Source organism: Choristoneura fumiferana, chromosome 26 (genome assembly GCF_025370935.1).
Source record: "Choristoneura fumiferana chromosome 26, NRCan_CFum_1, whole genome shotgun sequence".
Taxonomy (NCBI): Eukaryota; Metazoa; Arthropoda; class Insecta; order Lepidoptera; family Tortricidae; genus Choristoneura; species Choristoneura fumiferana.
Genome location: NC_133497.1, coordinates 9,386,095 through 9,405,284, shown reverse-complemented (window position 1 = coordinate 9,405,284; position 19,190 = coordinate 9,386,095). Strand labels below are relative to the sequence as shown.

The window sequence follows — 19,190 nt, the reverse complement described above, 5'->3', positions numbered from 1 at the left end:
TGCTGCCAGTCAGCCAACACTAGACACAGATATTAGACAATATTAAGTTAACTCATACTAAAATTATTTGCCGGTAGGTAATTAATTAATGTAAAAAAATATATAACAAAAAATTTAACCGACTACAAAAAAAACCATGAAAATATTTTTTTACCAGTCTGAAGTCGGTGCCTCAGCACGAGCCAGCAGGAGTGGACCTATAGTCGTCTACCTCACCTACATACTATACATTGGGCTTCAATCACTCCTGCTGGCTGAGGCACCGACTTCAGGCTGGTAGAATTTTTTTTTTGTAGACGGTTCAATTTTTGGTTACAAATATTTTTTTTCACTTCTTTTAATGTAAATTATATAAGATACAATAGTTTAATGTCAATTGCTCGTCACCTATTACAAAAGTTTGCTTTTTCCGATGCAGAGACGTTCATTATTGAGGAGTCCTGGTGCTTCACCACCCGTTCCTTTTCACCATATTTATTACGAGGAACATAAATTGCTTAGCAACTGTGCTAAAGTAATTGAAATTGAACCCGTGAAATACTTGATATTGAGTAGTAACTCCGATGGTCAACTGTGGTCTTCATCATCAGTTCCACTTCACCAAATGATGATTCTCTAGAGCAAATGCACGAGCTACTACTAAATATATCGAAATAACCATAGGTTCCTACAACATTTGAAGAGTTCCCTCAATTTCCTTGGGATCCAATGATCAGATCCTAATTTGGTGCTTATGGGATCTAGTTGAAAGCATTCCTAGACGAACGCAAAAAAACATTTTCAAATCGGTTCTTAAATGAGGAAGTTCTGAGGTTACAAACATAAAAAAAAATACAACCGAATTGATAACCTCCTCCTTTTTTGAAGTCGGTTAAAATTAGACATCGACAACCCGAAGCGTCCGCGACGGAGTAGGCAGTTAAGTCTCCTAAAGGGTCGGAGTGTGCATAAGTACTTTATTCTCTTTTATTATGCTTAAACTGTCGGTCACCTACTTTATCTCACAGAACCCCAGGGCCTCCCTCTCGTGTGTCATTTCACACGCTGAGTTAACGTTGTTTCCTCTAAGCCGCTGGTTACATTCATCGTACTATGCGGTTCCGATGTGTTTTAACTTTAACATATGTATATTTAACGTCGATCTCCGTGTAAAGCTTTTGTTACACACATCACAACTGTACGGTTTCGCACCTGTGTATTCGCATGTGAGCAGTCAAATGCGATCTCTCACGAAACTGTTTGTTACACACATCGCAACTGTACGGTTTTTCACCGGTGTGTATTCGTACATGCTGAGTCAAATGGGATTTCTCTCTGAACCGTTTGTTACACACATCGCAACTGTGCGGTCTCTCACCGGTGTGTGATAGTTTATGACGTATCAACTTATATTTAGCTGTAAAGCATTTATTACACTCATCGCAACTGTACGGATTCGCACCCGTATGTATTTTCAGATGAGCAATCAAATGCGGGCTCTCTCGAAACTGTTTGTTACACACATTGCAACTGTACGAATTCTCACCGGTGTGTATTCGTACATGCTCGAATCAAATGACGATTTCAGTCTGAAACCGTTTGTTACACACACGCAACTGTGCGGTCTCTCACCCGTGTGTATTCGCATGACGATTAAGCCAACTGCGATTTCTCATCGAAAATGCTTGTTACACACACTGCACAGTACGGTTTTTCATCCGTGTGTATTCGCATGTGAGTAGCCAACTGCGATTTCTCACGAAACTGTTTGTTACACACACTGCAACAGTACGGTTTCTCACCCGTGTGTATTCGCATGTGAGTAGCCATCTGCGATTTCGCACGAAACTGTTTGTTACACACACTGCAACAGTACGGTTTTTCGTCCGTGTGTATTCGCATGTGAGTATCAACTGCGAGCTGCTACCAAACTGTTTGTTACACACACTGCAACAGTACGGTTTTTCATCCGTGTGTATTCGCATGTGAGCAGTCAACTTCGAGCTCTCACGAAACTGTTTGTTACACACACTGCAACAGTACGGTTTCGCACCCGTGTGTATTCGCATGTGAATAGTCACATACGAGCTTCTACCAAACTGTTTGTTACACACATGGCAACTGTACGGTTTCGCGCCCGTGTGCATTCGCATGTGAGCAGTCAAATTCGAGTTCGCACGAAACTGTTTGTTACACACATCGCAACTGTACGGTTTTTCACCGGTGTGTATTCGTAAATGCCAAGTCAACGTCGATTTCTCTCTGAACCGTTTGTTGCACACATCGCAACTGTGCGGTCTCTCACCGGTGTGTGATAGTTTATGACGTATCAACCTAGATTTAGGTGCAAAGCATTTACCACACACATCGCAACTGTATAGTTTATTGTCTTTATATGGACTTATGTGACTTTTGAGGTCTGATTTTCGTTTCAACCATTCACCACACATAACACGGCCATAGGCTCTCTCACCTGAACTTAATCTTGCATGTTGCGTCAACGTCAATTTCGGCCTAAACCATTCGTCACCAGGATGGGGCTGAGAGCTCGCGGGCTCTTCCCTCGTCCTGCTGCTCCCCACACCGCAGTGCGCTGGCTGCTGCCTGGATGGTGCGCCACTGTGACTGAGCTCACCACCACGGCTCCCATAAACCGGCGTGCTACTGTGCAGTTCTTCCACTGGAAGTCGCTGCAGCAAGACAAAACAGCTCCTGAGCCCGTGCTGCTGCTCGTTGCTCCTGGTGAAGCGAGGGCCATTTCCAGAGCAAGCGTGAGTGGAGGCTCCGCCTGCTAACTTTGGCTTGTGTTCGTCTCGGCTCCCATCTTTGATATTCAGGCCATCTGAAAAGGTTATAATAATAAATGTATAGCAGTAATACTTTACTCACATACCTACTACGTCAGTATCGAAAATACAAACTGAAATATAGATGCATAGAAAAACCAGAAAAATAAGCTACTCCACTGCTGGACAGTGATACAGACACGAATTTCTCCTATGCACCACATATCTCAGCTTGATTGTTTTTCTTATTTAGTCACTTAAGCAGCGACACTAGCGACATCTATGCTGTAGCCCTCATCGAGAAACTTTCAGCACCCCATTGGAACTAACCGCTCACCCGGACAAGAGATTCCAAAACAAAAACTTTATTTGATTGCTTAATAACGACATCTCTTGTCCGGGTGAGCGGTTAGTTTCAAAGGGGTGCTGAAAGTTTCTCGATGAGGGATACAGAATAGATGTCGCTAGTGTCGCTGCTTAAGTGACTAAATAAGACAAACAAACAAGCTGAGATATGTGGTGCATAAGAGAAATTCGTGTCTGTATCACTGTCCAGCGGTGGTGTAGCGGTATAGCATGCGGCACGGAATGCCGAGGACCTGGTTCGATTCCCAATCATACAGGTAAAATAACAAACGTTAAATCAGATGAACTGAATATAAACCATTCCATACCCCAAGGAAGTGTAATTAGCTGTTTGTTATTTATAATTTACATCAATGACCTTAACAAAATCATTGATAATCATAAACCACGTGTGCTGTTCGCGGACGACGTCTCTATTCTGACATCATGTCATAAGAATGATAACCTGCATGCTGATCTAAATAGTATAATGACTAAAGTAGTGAGCTGGTTGAAAGATCACAATTTGGAAATAAATCTTAGCAAAACAAAAATTATGCAGTTTAGGCCAGCGCAAAAGCGTGCTTTGGATGTTGACTATTCATTCAACGGGCACAGGATGTAATGTGTGAAGACTAACATACACAAGTTAAATATACTTAAGTCTAATCATTGTAGTGATTAAAAAATAATAATATATAACCCAAAAAGATAAGTCACAGCAATAACATGTTTTCTGTTTTTTCATAGTCTAGTTTTTTAAGCCAGCACTTAAGTTTCTGTTTACATTCAAATTTATTTAATATAATTGAATAATGATGAATTACGAATTACTCGGTTTCCAGGCTATCTAGGTTATCTAGCCTTTGGGTAAATTAATATTATAAATGCAACGCAATAAATGAATTATAAGATTATTATCATTGTCCATATTATGTACAACATGAAATGCAAAAAATGAATTATGAATTACTAGCTTATGCCCGCAACTTCGTCTGCGCGGATCTAGGTTATCGCGCGGTGGCGCCCTCTACCGGAATAAATGGTATCCTATTTTGATCCTTGGGGTTCAAACTACCTATATATCAAATTTCATCAAAATCGGTTCAGTTGTTTCGACGTGAAAGCGTAACAGACAGACAGAGTTACTTTCGCATTTATAATATTAGTAGGGATTATGTATGATCTGAGCTATGTTCAATATCTGACTCAAGAAATTCAAAGCCTACAAATGATTCATCAATCATGACTATTTCTTTCATCATGACAAACATAGATGAGGAATGGGTTTAGTTCCTTGTTATTTTTTCTTTTATTTGGAAGCATTTTTAATAATGAATACATAACTTACGGGACAGGGGTTGCGACCCCGCTCCGGGTCGTACCTGGTTCAGCAGGTGGCGCTGGCCATACAACGGGGAAATGCGGCTGGCATTATGGGCACCTTTGAGCCGGGTACGACGCGGAATGGTGGTTTTTAGGTTGTAGTTTAGGTCTTAGTTTGTAGTTTATATTATAGGTTTAGGTTGATTTTATTTTGCTTATTTTAATTGTATTGTACCTAGTGATTTTCAACATAACTTTATATTATTTGCTATTCCAATTTTGATATTGCATCTTGCAGAACTGATTCTTTACAGTTGCCAGCAGGAGGTTTGCTTTACATTGCTACTGCCAGGATTCATTGGTCAGACTGTTATCCAACATTAAGTCCACATATATACACATACATAAAACATATTATTCTTGACTTTCTTATACCTTGTTGAGTTTCTTGCTGGATTCTTCTCAACCGAGGTTTATCCGAACCGGTGGTAGTTTTTTTTTGTCATTCATAAGACAAGCGCTGGTTATGGCCTAAATTGAATAAAGATATTTTGACTTTGACTTGACTTTCATTTACTTTCAAATGGCTCAGTTAATTGATAGAAACTACCTGTGGCCCATTGCACGAGGCTATAATTCATGATTATTTTTCAAAACACCATAATATTTACATTGGCTTTAATATTTTATAGTAACCTTGAATTGAAAAGGTGATGACCCGTTGTTGAAAAACCTCAGGTCCAATAACTAATTCATCTTTAATCTCGTGGCCAACGTACAAGCCTTCTGCAACGGGCGCCTCGCTCGCGCCGCACTCGCTCCACTCGGGCTCCTCCTTCACCATCACAGGCTCGCACTTGACAGTCGCGCTGCATGCCCGCGCCGACTGTTCCGCGTCCGAAGCACGACGGCGGCCGGCGGACCACTCCATGGCATGTGTGAATGTGTTTCCACGGCAGGAGTATTTATTATATGGGTATCCTTTTCCAATGTTGTTAACACAAAGACAAATACAACTATCAGTTATGTTTGTCTACTGTTATCTTCATAATACACATAGCCGAAAATTATTGAAATTACGAGATTACTAGAGTATTTTTTTTTTGTTAAAATGCAATTAACCGGAGTACCTATAGGTTGCAGTGTTTCTACTGCTGTTCAGGATCTGAATTTACTATTATATATATTACAATTTACCCTTACCGAGCGACAGTGACAGAACAGCTGACTGACGCCTAGTTTTTTTTTAAATCTTAACTGGTGCGTTTAGTTAAGCTCATTTGCAAAACGTTACGCTTTGACTAATGAACAGCAAGATTTAAGTCTGCCAGTGGCGTCATCTATCAATGAAATGACGCGTCCTAGAGACTACATTAGTCCACAGATTACTAATATGCATTAGTCCCTAACTTTTTTTGCGGGAAATGTCCTAGAGACTGGTAGACTACTGGTAGTCTCTAGACTTTTTTTAGGACTTTTCCCGCAAAAAAAAAGTTACTGGTGTGGCACAGCACTATGCGTCCGCACAGGACTGCCAAGCTTCGCCCCGCACTATGGCCTGCGGGGGGAGAAAAGGAGGGGTGGAGAGCTGCCGGCGCTCACGCCGCACGCCGCCAGTTGCCGAGACCTCGCCCGCGCGGAACGCACGCTGCCCTTACTGCTTCTCGCAACGCTCAACTCTCGTACTCACTCGCTCGCTTTCAATTAACGCCTAAATCAGTTTCTCTATCTTGCAATTAATTTACTAACCGCTGTACTCTTATCGAAATTAAATATCCGTAACTCAAGCAACCAAGTTTTCATTCCGACTCGCTAACTACTTATATATATAGGGCCTACCCCTATACTGACTAATGTAGTCTTGGACGCGTGACGGGTTAAATTGAAAAAAATATCTAATTTTTGCAAGCTTTAATATTGCGAGTTCAATTTGACCCACTTCCAGTGGTCGGACTTCGGACTGACTTGAAATTTGGCATAAGTACTTATGGAAATCTGGTGACAGACAATACAATAATCTAGTAGTAACATCCTGGTGGTCCGGCCAGGATCGTAACCGCAGGACGGAACTCCTCAACGGCTACTGGCATCGACTTGAAATTTGGTACGGAAATGTAGATTGGATGACAATGCAAGCACAGTCAACAAAACTTATATTCGTAACCTTTAAGTATTTTTGAATCAAATTAGGACAAAATTAAAACTAAATTTCAATTAAATCAGCAGCAGCAGGTCGTCGCGGGCGCAGCTCGTGGGGCAGACATACCAACATCCAACTGTACGTAATTAGGCCTTAAAACACTCATGTGACCCTATTATGAAACTCGGCAACGCCTCGTTTCATAAACCCACACTCGTGTTTTAAGGACCCCTATTACGATACAGTTGCATAAAATACTATAGTCGGAATTATATGTCTTAGGAATTGTGAAAACTGGAGGAGCTGCATAAATAATACTCCCAGTATATTCAACTCTGTATTATAGTCACCAATACAACCGATGAATCGTTTAAATAATAAGGATCTTTCATTCAAAACAGGATAGACAAGGAGTACCAATAGAGAAAAGGAAGGATAAGAGCAAAGCCAGAGATAAATCTAGTGTTGTCGGCAGTTTCTCGTGGATAGCATTGGCTGGCCAGAGTCTACAGACTAGGTCGTGAGAAGTTAGTCTACGGTCACAACAATGCCATTGAGAATAGAATCACTTTCTTGTGACAGCCGTAGTTTTTGAAGTCGGTTAAAACTAGACATCGACAACCCTAAGCGTCCGCGACGGAGTAGGCAGTTAAGTCTCCTAAAGGGTCGGAGTGTGCATACTTTATTCTCTTTTACTATGCTTAAACTGTCGGTCACCTACTTTTTATCTCACAGAACCCCAGGGCCTCCCTCTCGTGTGTCATTTCACACGCTGAGTTAACGTTGTTCTTCCTCTAAGCCGCTGGTTACATTCATCGTACTATGCGGTTCCGATGTGTTTTAACTTTAACATATGTATATTTAACGTCGATCTCCGTGTATAGCTTTTGTTACACACATCACAACTGTACGGTTTCGCACCCGTGTGTATTCGCATGTGAGCAGTCCAATACGATCTCTCACGAAACTGTTTGTTACACACATCGCAACTGTACGGTTTTTCACCGGTGTGTATTCGTACATGCTGAGTCAAATGCGATTTCTCTCTGAAACGTTTGTTACACACATCGCAACTGTGCGGTCTCTCACCGGTGTGTGATAGTTTATGACGTATCAAGCTAGATTTAGCTGTAAAGCATTTACCACATACATCGCAACTGTATAGTTTTTTGTCTTTATATGGACTTATGTGACTTTTGAGGTCTGATTTTCGTTTCAACCATTCACCACACATAACACGGCCATAGGCTCTCTCACCTGAACTTAATCTTGCATGTTGCGTCAACGTCAATTTTGGCCTAAACCATTCGTCACCAGGATGGGGCTGAGAGCTCGCGGGCTCTTCCATTGTCCTGCTACTCCCCACACCGCAGTGCGCTGGCTGCTGCCTGGATGGTGCGCGATTGTGACTGAGCTCACCACCACGGCTCCCATAAACCGGCGTGCTACTGTGCAGTTCTTCCACTGGAAGTCGCTGCAGCAAGACAAAACAGCTCCTGAGCCCGTGCTGCTGCTCGCTGCTCCTGGTGCAGCGAGGGCCATTTCCTGAGCAAGCGTGAGTGGTGGCTCCGCCTGCTAACTTTGGCTTGTGTTCGTCTCGGCTTTCATCTTTGATATTCAGGCCATCTGAAAACGTTATAATAATAAATGTATAGCAGTAATACTTTACTCACATACCTACTACGTCAGTATCGAAAATACAAACTGAAATATAGATGCATAGAAAAACTAGAAAAATAAGCTACACCACTGCTGGACAGTGATACAGACACGAATTTCTCCTATGCTCACCACATATCTCAGCTTGATTGTTTTTCTTATTTAGTCACTTAAGCAGCGACAGATAATTTTACTTAATGACGTGAATGACATGGTTAGACAATTTAACATACTTATACTCCAACTGTTCGACAAACATGCCCCGTTAAAAACAATCGTGGTGAAGGAGGCATTTAAACCATGGCTAACGAGCAATGTGAAGCTTATGATGCGTCTCAGGGACAAAGCCCATGCCAAATACAAGCGATCCAAGGCCGATGCTCATAAGCAATACTACCTGGACCTGAAACACCTAGTGATCGCAGCCATCCATTGCGAGAAACGTGCCTACTTCGAACACCACATTAATGACGTTACCGACACGAAGACTCTCTGGAAAAACTTAAAGCACACTGTCCTTCCAGACTCGCAGACGCAGACTGACCTCCCGACACACTTTAACGACCCCGACTTAATAAACCGCCATTTCTTAAATATACCCGGTAAACCAGCCGCATCCATATCTGATCTGACACGGTTTGAATTTGACAGACACAGTGACAAAACATTTACTCTTTCACCAACAACAACTGGAACTGTGACAAAAATTATGACCTCTATTAAAACGACCGCAAAGGGACATGATTTGATTGGCTGCTAACCTGTCCGATCTCCGTCCTATTAGTATTCTTCCCTGTGCATCGAAGATAATAGAAAGGGTGGTTTGCGACCAGCTGTCGGAATACTTGGAGAAATACAGCATCCTACCTGAACTACAATCTGGTTTTCGCAAGGGTCGTTCGACAGTTACTTGATGTAGTCGATAATATTTTGTAGGCTCAGGATGCTGGTAAAAGTACGATTTTAGTGCTTTTAGATTTCTCCAGGGCTTTTGATTGCATTAGCATTCCCTTGCTGTTATCTAAGATGTCGTATTACGAGTTTGATGTCACGACAATAAAGTGGTTTAGCAGTTACTTGACTGACCGTGCGCAGACTGGAATTGCGGGGGCCGGATGGTCGTGCTCTGCAGTCTTCTCTGTGCCCTGACACGAGGAGTGCCACAGGGTTCGATACTGGGTCCTCTGCTCTTTATATTGTACAGTTCTGATATTGTATACAGTATAAAGAGCAGTGGATACCATCTTTACGCGGACGATCTGTAATTGTACGTCTCCTGCACGCCATCGGAAACGTACATCGCCGTGAACGCCATAAACGCAGATCTCGATCGTGTTTCGGCGTGGTCGGAGAGGAACTGTTTAGTTCTCAATCCTGTCAAGTCGAAGTACATTGTTTTTGGCTCGAGACATCAAATTCGTAATACTACTGATGCTCTGACGGTCGGGGATGTTGCCGTCATGGGTAAACCAATAGAACGGGTGGTAGAAGCTAACAACCTTGGCCTCCTTATGGATGGCAAGCTGAGCTTTGAAAACCACATTCTAAAAGTTGTGAGTAACTGCTTCTACCGCCTCAAAGTTCTGTACAATATACGCGATTACCTTAGTGTCCATTTGCGTGTTGACCATTGTGAATCGCTTATATTATCCAGATTAAACTATTGTGATGTTGTTTATGACGGCTGCATTGTTAGCCGTTCTAAGAGACTTTTACAGCGGGTGCAGAACGCATGCGCTCGTATTTGAACGCCGCTAACCTGCTGAACATGCCAGCACGCAGGCGCATGCACCTCGCCACTCTGCTGTTCGGTGTGAGACGCTATACGACCCCATTATACCTCCACAACAAAATAGTTTGGTCGAGGAGTGAGCGCAGGAGTGCAATGGCTCTTGTGCCTAAACACCGTACCGCGGCATTCCGCGGAAGTTTTAAGTTCGCGGCGTCCAAGTGCTGGAATGATATTCCTCCTCCTATCCAAGGGGCGTCTAGTGGGTACACCTTCAAGCGCAAGCTGAAGGAATACTTATTGACGCTCCAAAAATCCCTTCACTAAACCAGCACTTTGAGTACGCCAGCCTGATGTTTTTGAACAACTTATTTGTCCCTTGTTTTTTACTTATATGTTTATTGTAGTTTTTTTATTTCTTGTTTACTTACAATAAAATATATTTATGTCTTAATTTTACTTATGTGAGTATATTTGAGTATCATTCCGCGAGTCACAGACGGTTCTGACAGAATATCAGCGCTGCAGGCGTCTAACGCCTCAGCATAATGCTGAGTCAGCGGCCGTTTCACTTTTGCGGGGACACACAAAATCATATATTTTAATTTTTGTATTTCTTTTTTTTTGTTTTATTTGTGTTTGCTGTTAATTGTAGTTTTTTTAGTTTTGTTTTATTTGTGTTTGCTGTTGTTGTTTTTTAGTTTGGTTGTATTTGTGTGTCTTTGTGAATGTGAATAAATGTCTTCTATTCTATTCTATTCTATGCTGTAGCCCTCATCGAGAAACTTTCAGCACCCCATTGGAACTAACCGCTCACCCGGACAAGAGATTCCAAAAAAACAATCTTAACTTGATTGCTTAATAACGACATCTCTTGTCCGGGTGAGCGGTAAGTTTCAAAGGGGTGCTGAAAGTTTCTCGATAAGCGCTACAGAATAGATGTCGCTAGTGTCGCTGCTTAAGTGACTAAATAAGAAAAACAAACAAGCTGAGATATGTGGTGCATAGGAGAAATTCGTGTCTGTATCACTGTCCAGCGGTGGTGTAGCGGTATAGCACGCGGCACGGAATGCCGAGGACCTGGGTTCAATTCCCAGCGCTGGTCTTAATTTTCTGGTTTGTCTATGCATCTATATTTCAGTTTGTATTTTCGATATGGGTTTTACGGGATGCCCGTAAAAGTAAAAAAGATTTGGAACTGAAATAAAAAATACAAAAAGATTCCAAATAACCAATCTTACTACGTCAGTCTTACCAGGGACTCATGGCAGATGGAATTGCAGTATTAAAAAAAAAATTGGCATTACATTTAACACAAAAAAAACATAAATTTGTAACAGCGCGCACACACATGCAATTCTATATCGTTCAAATTGATCAGATTGAACTATATGACATACACACATACATTATGTAAATAAGACTTTAAATAGAATATATTGATCTGCCCAGACTGTACAATATCTCATAATAATAAATCGAATTAAACTTCCTAAAAATAGCACATAGTTTTGACTTAAACAAAGAAAAATTAAAATACGATTTTCAAAAAAATTGCAGTGTAATTTATTAAACTGTAAACTACAGTTCAAAAACAAACAATTTGAAACAAAAGTTATGAATTCTTATTAATATTTCGTGGCCTGACCTTTATTCTTAATAACAGCTTCACATCTCCTTGCCTTGCCATTGAGTCAACTAATGATTGACACCTTTCTACAGGGATATTGTTCCATGCTGACTGTACAACACAACATGCCACAATTGGGACTTTGCGCCCGCAACGCGTCGAGTACTTTGTGGCAGAAATCCAAGAGGCGGAAGTGTTTGCCGACAGTTGGCATTCCTTGTTTAACTCAATAATGTCTATTGTAATTTATATTGTTAATAGTTTTAGGTTTTTCTTTTTGTTTTTTAATTAATTAGGTACTAGCTTTAGAGGTGCTTTGGTTCATACTGTAAGCCTGTAAATGTTAATTTTTATTTATAAATTAATTAATTAATAAACAGGGGTCGGACAAAAAGTGCCGATGATGTCAAACCACTTATAGGATGATTTCAAATAGTATTTTTGATTTTCATAAACAATTATCACTTATCATTTATCAACCTCTTTATTAAACAATATGAAATTAATTTTATTCACTGAATTCCATTGACTTATTAACCATTATTTTGTTACTTCAATAATGCTACTTTGTTACTTCAATGTCACAAGTTTAAATAAAAACATCATCTTGTGTGCAAGATTACGTCATTTTTACGTCATCCGCACTTTTTGTCCGGCCCCTGTTAATAAATAATATTTACATTGGCTTTAATATTTTATAGTAACCTTGAATTGAAAAGGTGATGACCCGTTGTTGAAAAACCTCAGGTCCAATAACTAATTCATCTTTAATCTCGTGGCCAACGTACAAGCCTTCTGCAACGGGCGCCTCGCTCGCGCCGCACTCGCTCCACTCGGGCTCCTCCTTCACCATCACAGGCTCGCACTTGACAGACGCGCTGCATGCCCGCGCCGACTGTTCCGCGTCCGAAGCACGACGGCGGCCGGCGGACGACTCCATGGCATGTGTGAATGTGTTTCCGCGGCAGTATTTATTATAGGGGTATCCTTTTCCAATGTCAACACAAAGACAAATACAACTAGCAGTTATGTTTGTCTACTATTATCTTTATAATACACGTAGCCGAAAATGATAGAAATAACGAGATTTCTAGATTAAAAATGTGTTTTGTTAAAATGCAATTAACCGAAGTATAGGTTGCAGTGTTTCTACGATCGTTAGTTACCACAGACTACTTAGAGATGACACTGACAGAACAGCTGACTGACGTCTAGTTTTTTTTTAAATCTTATCTGGTGCGTTTAGTTAAGCTCATTTGCAAAACGTTATTGCGTTGGCTAATGAACATGAACAGGAAGATTTTAGTTTGCAGTGGCGTCATCTATCATGAATAGCTAAATAGCGCAGTGGCCACTTTTAACCCGTCACGCGTCCTAGAGACTACATTAGTCCCTAACTTTTTTGCGGGAAATGTCCTAGAGACTACTGGTAAACCACTGGTAGTCTCTAGAACATTTCCCGCAAAAAAAGTTAAGTGACGGGTTAAATTCAAAAAATTATCTAGTTTTTGCAAGCTTTTATTTAATTAGCAATATATGTACGAAAAAATCGGAAGAAATAGCGCTTCGGATCATCAAGGTGTACATTATTGCTCGTACAATCCGAGTCGTACATTACGGTTTCTCCCAAAAATAATAAACTTGGGAAAATACAAGGAAAAAACTAAGCGCTTGTTGTCACTGTCAGTTGTCACACATAGGTTGTCATGTCAGTTAGACCTAGTGAGAGCCAAGTGAGCTACTTTGGAGCTACTACAAAAGTGAAAATCGAAGTTCGTTCGTATCGTTCCGTCTCTCTCACTCTCGTATTAAATAACATAAACGTTAGCAAGCGGCAAGACACGAAGTTCGAAATCGAATTTTGCACTTCTTACTCTGGCCCCTCTGGCCTTACAAAGTTATAGCGACTTGTTTGATGATAAGTTTAAATATTTCTCATTGGAGAAGCATAAAATGGTGTTGATTTCCTTCTTCGTCATGCATCTACTTTTCGCTGCCGCCCAGGACATTGATTACTGCGACGTTTCAGCTAAATCCTGCGACACTTTAGCCGACAAAAAACTCATATTCTACGATGTTAATCCTCCAGAAGGCTTCAACTTGCGAAGAGACGTATACATGAGATTTGCTGTAATGCTAGCCGAAGCTCACAAACGAGGAAAGAGAGCGAATTATCAATTAGTTTTGCCACCTTGGTACCATCTATATCATTGGAAAACAACTCGCGACCAGAAGGATTGGGGCTCATTTTTCGACTTGGATTCATTAAAAAGCTATGCTCCGGTGTTAGAAATGCACGAAGTGATGACTAAAACGCCTAAGCTTAGCATAGATAGGCTGTATGTGCTTCAAAACTATGAAGACGCTTTTGAAGGTGGCGTGTTCAAAGAGAAGTGGGAGCTGAGTAATAGCGATTGCTATTACGATGGCTTTTGGGGATATAACAATATAACTGTTAAGGAAAAGATCTGTGTTCGATTCCAGGGCAAAGTCTCCAAGCTGTGGGAATTGACAACACTTCATCCATCCGATACTAAAATTATGTTTGCGCATGGAGAGATTCCATTACATGACACTTATGGTACTAAAAGCTACTGGGACTGCAGGAAAAGCATGAAATTTAACAAAAATCTCGTTGATATGGCAACAAAATATGTTTCCGAAAACTTTAAATGCAACAGTGAAAAATGTAATACATATTTAAGCATCCATTGGCGCCGACAAGACTTTTTGTATGGTAGAAAAGATCTGGTGCCATCTGTAAAAGGCACAGTCAAACAAATAGATGAAGCACTGAAAAAGAATAAACTTAAAACTGAAAAAATCTTCATAGCCACTGATGCTTCAGACTCTGAAATTAAAAACTTAATTAAGGAATTGAAAGCTTTAATGTATGAAGTTTTCTTATATGTTCCGAGTCGGTCTGAACTAGCAATTTACGGAGATGGTGGTGTTGCTATTGTTGAGCAAATAATTTGTGCTCGTAGTTTATTTTTTATTGGTACTCATGAAAGTACGTTTAGTTTTAGGATACAAGAAGAACGCGAGATCCTTGGGTTTGATAGTGAGTCAACATTTAACAGATTCTGTCCGGACTCCGGTGCTTGTGAAAAACCGTCAAAATGGCGCGTAGTACAATAACACATTTGAAAAGGGTTAATAACCAATCAATGATTTAGGCCTTATTCTCTAACACCCTCTTCACCCTCAACTTCAACTCCAACTTTTTAATTTTTGATTATCAACCATTACTGCCAGTGACTCCTGACAGCAGCAAAAGTGAATATTGTGTTTGGCCAGTACTTAAGAGTGTTTATACCTGCTGAGCTGGCAACGTTGCGTTTTAGTTTGTTTCCTCGATTATTCTATAAAAGTTGAATGAAAATTGAAAATGTGGTCTGATTGAACTGTTCTAACTTATATATTAAGAAGAGTTCTATCAGACCACATTTTTTTTTTTTTTTCCTTCTGATATTTTAAAGAGGCTTTAGCAGACCAAATGTGACTATGTCAGCCTCTTAGGGAGCCTCAGATATATACACCACACTACAGACAGATATTACACTCTCCCTTGCACTGACACCACGTCCCTGGATGCAAAGGCTTGTCAATGAATCTGGAAATTCGCGTCGCTTCTTCTGAAAGCAGTCGACTGAGAATTACATTTACACCTCCATTGAACAAGCCCATACCATCCAAATGCCTGACTCTGATCTCCTTATTCTGATCACATTCCACAAGCAAGTGAATAAGGTCTTCAGTCTTATTACATCCCATACACAAACAAAGGTGATTGCACAACTCTCATCAAATGCAAAAAACAATTAAGTGGAATGTGACCAGATCAAACACGTAGTGCTGACACAAGAAGGCCCCTGGAAAGGCCGGCACAATCAAACCAGGGTACTTTAAATACCTTTTTCTGCATGGTACCATACCAAACGCCCTTTGTCAACGATGCTGCACTAAAAAGTTCCTGCCAAAACGCACTCCTCCTTTTTTTTTTTTTTTTTTTTTTTATTTCAATTTTGCAAACAGCAACGTTGCCAGCTCTGCAGGTATAAACGCTCTTAAGCAGTTCCTTAATGGTGGATGCTGTAGTGTTGCATACCTAAAATCACAGATTATCTGTGCCTAAAATAGACACACAAACATTAGAGACAATACAAAACATTTAGACCATACAGGTTGGATCCAAGGGAGAGACAGAAGTAAAAAAGCACCTTCTTTCACACTTGGAATGAATGACAATTGTTTTCCATTTCACCACTTATTTCTGTCACATGGTGTAAAATCAGGGTAGAAAGAGATGGCCACTGGTTTTTCAAACCAAACCCTCAATAGATAGATAGAGTAGATTTTATAAAACAAGAGCAAGCTGTGATGTTGCTTATTTGCTATCTCAATAAACTATTTAATTACTTCAAATGAACAATAAATCTAATTTTATATGTAGTTTAGTTACCTAATTGTCAATTAATTGATCTGTTTTTAGGTTTAAAAACAAAGAATTTTGTTTAATATTATCCACTATCTTATTAGCATTATGAATTTACTTAAGCTCCTGTGAGACATTTGAAAAAGTTACAAAATCAAACAGGTCAGATCACTTAAGCGGAGAGTACACTGTCGTGCTCTAAGTTGTCGTGTCGTTCACCTAATGCGGTCGCCGAACTTGTTTCAAAGTTCAGACTACTTAGGCCAACGAACGTTATATCGCGTAATATAATACAGTGTTATTAAATATATTGACCCGGATAACTCACGTCTTAAATCGAGTTTAGCTCGACATGTTTCGGGCTAATCCGTAGCCCTTCGTCTTCGGAGCAACGCGACTCAGCGGCTGCTGCAACACGCCGCCGCTCTGCTCGCGCGACTACCCGACGAAACTGACACCGGCACACAACTACCCACGTTTTCATCAACATTTTCATTACAACTGTCAAATGTAACTGTAATACAGTGTTCTTTACACTTTTGCGGTCGCCGCATGCAGCGTGCGGCGAACGGCTTAGTGTAATAATTGCCGCTTAGAAGATAAGTCAGTAATGGAAACTGAGTTGGTTGAACTGTTCATGACTTAAAATGTTTCACACATACTCTCTAGGGTTCCTTACTTAATAATGCAGATGAGACTGTATTATTATTTGTATGATGAATATAAATGATTGTATTTGAGTCTTGGATGTTTGTATGTATTTAAGTATGTATTTATCTACATATCGGTCTGTCCATTGCTTAGTTTGGGGCCAATTGGGGCTAGGTCAATTGGCATTGTTTAGTAGTAATTTGTGCCATGATTGATATTATTATTATTTATTACTGGGGCTCTGCCGTTCATCATGATGTTAATATTGTTCCCTTATGCTAGATTGTAACAGCCATATTAAAACCAAAGATAATTATTTAAGAATCTACTTTAGTTCAGCAATAGGTAATTAACAATAAGAAAATTAATAAATTTGTACCTTTTTTATTATTGTTTTCTTTCTACTATAATACCAAAAGGCTAGCATCGTCTCCTTCTGCTAGATTGTAACAGCCATATTAAAACCAAAGATAATTATTTAAGAATCTACTTTAGTTGAGCAATAGGTAATTAACAATAAGAAAATTAATAAATTTGTACCTTTTTTATTATTGTATTCTTTCTATAATACCAAAAGGCTAGCATCGTTTCCTTCTAGTATAGATAAGCTACTACTTCTTTGAGAGATACATATAACTCATATAATAACTGTCGACTTTGTTATAGAAAAATATCAGTCTGGGTAGTCTAGCCAGTCTAAAGAACTTACATTTTCTTTATCGTTTAGGTGTGCCCCACCGCCGGCATTTTTGCGCTCACGGCTCACATTTAATACCATCTATTGGGTTGATGCTTGGTGCTATGCAACTTTAGCGTCAAAGGCAAGCGCGGGCAGATAATGTACAACTACTCAACACTAGAGGACGCTGTAAAACGTTATCGTATTTTACGTTTACATTGACGCTAATTTACACATCTATATTTACAGCATCATAAATATTATAGTCTTTAACGTAATGACATAAGGATAATAATTTACACTAAAATTTTGATAACCTGTAACTTTATTCGCCTTAATTTAACCATTTGTCTTCAATATTTTGATTGTTTCGCTTAATTTTATATCAATACTTGAAGGAGGTCTTATTATCGATTTGACGCAGTTATTTAAAGAGTTCTCGACGAAAAACAAATTGGTATGGACGATAATTCTACGGATTTCACTCAAAACGGTAAGCTGACCGAAAATTATAATATTTTTCGTTTGTAAACAATCTCACATAACCTTAGTTTTCAACGGTTTTTGTTGAAATTATTTGGTGTGTTGATTATAAATTGATGTAATGGACACCTAGTTCCTCTCTAAAATAATTAAATATCCAAAACGAAACTCCTAAATGATGTAGTACCGTCCAGAAATGGTCACCACCCGATCGCTTGTTTTCGCGCGTCGATTTTATCTTTTTCTGGATTATGTACCCAAAACGAGCCCAACAGGACCGTTTAACGTCTGCCTTTTCATCTGTCTTTCAATCTTAATAGATAGACATCTAAAATTTTCACTAGGTGTACCTTTTTATTAAATACTATATAGCTGCTTTTAACAAAAAATATTTTAAATGCAAACAAACCTCACAACAAACCACAAAGATGCTACAGAAGGAAAGGTCTTTTATTCAGTACGGAACATCATGTGGATTCAACTCGCACTTGGACTGTTATTCCATTTCAAGTTCCTTTAAGTGATGAATAAGCTTAAAATCTGCTCTTTGATGCTACATGCAATATGTTTAAATATCATCCCAGCCTATATACGTCCCACTGCTGGGCACAGGCCTCCTCTCAGAACAAGAGGGCTTGGGCCATAGTTCCCACGCGGGCCCAGTGCGGATTGGAAACTTCACACGCACCATTGAATTGCTTCGCAGGTTTGTGCAGGTTTCCTCACGATGTTTTCCTTCACCGCATAGCTTGTGGTAAATTTCAAATGTAATTCCACACATTAATTTCGAAAAACTCAGAGGTGCGAGCCGGGGTTTGAATGTACAACCCTCTTCTGAGAGTTGATGGTAAACCACTATGTCACCACGGCTTTTTATGTTTATATGTTATGGTAAATTCTTAAGTTTTGTTATATTTACTAGCCTGTGTTTGAAGATGCTGTTGCACTTCAGAATTTAATGTAATCAGCTGTTTTGGGAGGGGGGGTTGAGCCAAAGTAGGTACCAAGGTGCAAGCATGTCATTCGATAAACATTGTTATAGTTATGATAAGTTTGTAAGTCTGTTTGTTTGTTACTATGGTAATGGCTAGTAGATGAATAAAATTATTTACTTTGATAAAGCCCAGTTTAGACTTGCAAGAAAAATCCAATCCTCAAGCAATCCTCGCAGACATTTCTTATGTAACAGAGTGGTCAAGACATGGAACAAACTACCAGAACATGTAGTCTCAGCACTGAATGTGAACCAATTTAAGAACCGGCTAGACCAACACATTAACAATACAGGCACCTATCAGTTGCTTGCGACTGCCTGCCTGATAATTTATATAAAAATAATAATAAT

At 39.8% G+C, this 19,190-nt stretch overlaps 4 protein-coding genes across 7 annotated transcripts in view; 2 read left to right on the top strand and 2 right to left on the bottom strand.

Moving 5' to 3' along the window:
* Positions 1-1,984: 1,984 nt before the first annotated feature.
* On the bottom strand, positions 1,985-5,818 carry LOC141443020 (uncharacterized; the record flags this gene model as incomplete). Its single annotated transcript, XM_074108235.1, is given in 2 exon segments — positions 1,985-2,821; positions 5,133-5,818. Coding segments are annotated over 2 exon segments (1,072 nt in total), but the record flags the coding sequence as incomplete, so codon positions are not given.
* A 1,082-nt stretch (positions 5,819-6,900) lies between these two features.
* LOC141443021 (uncharacterized) lies at positions 6,901-12,783 on the bottom strand. 4 transcript variants are annotated; one of them, XM_074108237.1, is made up of 3 exons: positions 12,300-12,783; positions 11,613-11,928; positions 8,115-8,202 (listed from the first exon to the last, which is right to left on the bottom strand). In XM_074108237.1, the coding sequence occupies exons 1-2, from the start codon at positions 12,532-12,534 to the stop codon at positions 11,900-11,902; spliced, it is 264 nt and encodes an 87-aa protein (XP_073964338.1). In that variant the 5' UTR covers positions 12,535-12,783; the 3' UTR covers positions 8,115-8,202; positions 11,613-11,899. The 4 variants fall into 4 exon arrangements, with proteins under 4 accessions (XP_073964337.1, XP_073964339.1, XP_073964338.1 ...); XM_074108236.1 differs by lacking the exon at positions 11,613-11,928 and having other exon boundaries at positions 6,901-8,202; XM_074108238.1 differs by lacking the exon at positions 11,613-11,928 and having other exon boundaries at positions 8,113-8,202; positions 12,383-12,783.
* Positions 12,784-13,289: 506 nt separating this feature from the next.
* On the top strand, positions 13,290-15,516 carry O-fut2 (O-fucosyltransferase 2). The gene has a single exon (XM_074108234.1). The coding sequence runs from the start codon at positions 13,548-13,550 to the stop codon at positions 14,733-14,735; it is 1,188 nt and encodes a 395-aa protein (XP_073964335.1). The 5' UTR covers positions 13,290-13,547; the 3' UTR covers positions 14,736-15,516.
* A 2,187-nt stretch (positions 15,517-17,703) lies between these two features.
* Positions 17,704-19,190, top strand: part of LOC141442730 (double-stranded RNA-specific editase Adar-like) — a 98,252-nt gene continuing 96,765 nt past the window's right edge. The window contains 1 exon segment of the mRNA XM_074107812.1: positions 17,704-17,855. Within this exon segment, the coding sequence (XP_073963913.1) occupies positions 17,822-17,855 (34 nt within the window). The 5' untranslated portion in view covers positions 17,704-17,821.

What these genes read in the sequence shown, in the direction of transcription:
- LOC141443021 (XM_074108236.1), bottom strand. Translation starts at nt 12,534, where the DNA reads ATGGAGTCGTCCGCCGGCCGCCGTCGTGCTTCGGACGCGGAACAGTCG. An exon ending in CATCACCTTTTCAATTCAAG is followed by an intron (nt 8,203 to 12,299) that starts GTTACTATAAAA and finishes TAACGTTTTCAG; the next exon opens with ATGGCCTGAATATCAAAGAT.
- O-fut2 (XM_074108234.1), top strand. Translation starts at nt 13,548, where the DNA reads ATGGTGTTGATTTCCTTCTTCGTCATGCATCTACTTTTCGCTGCCGCC.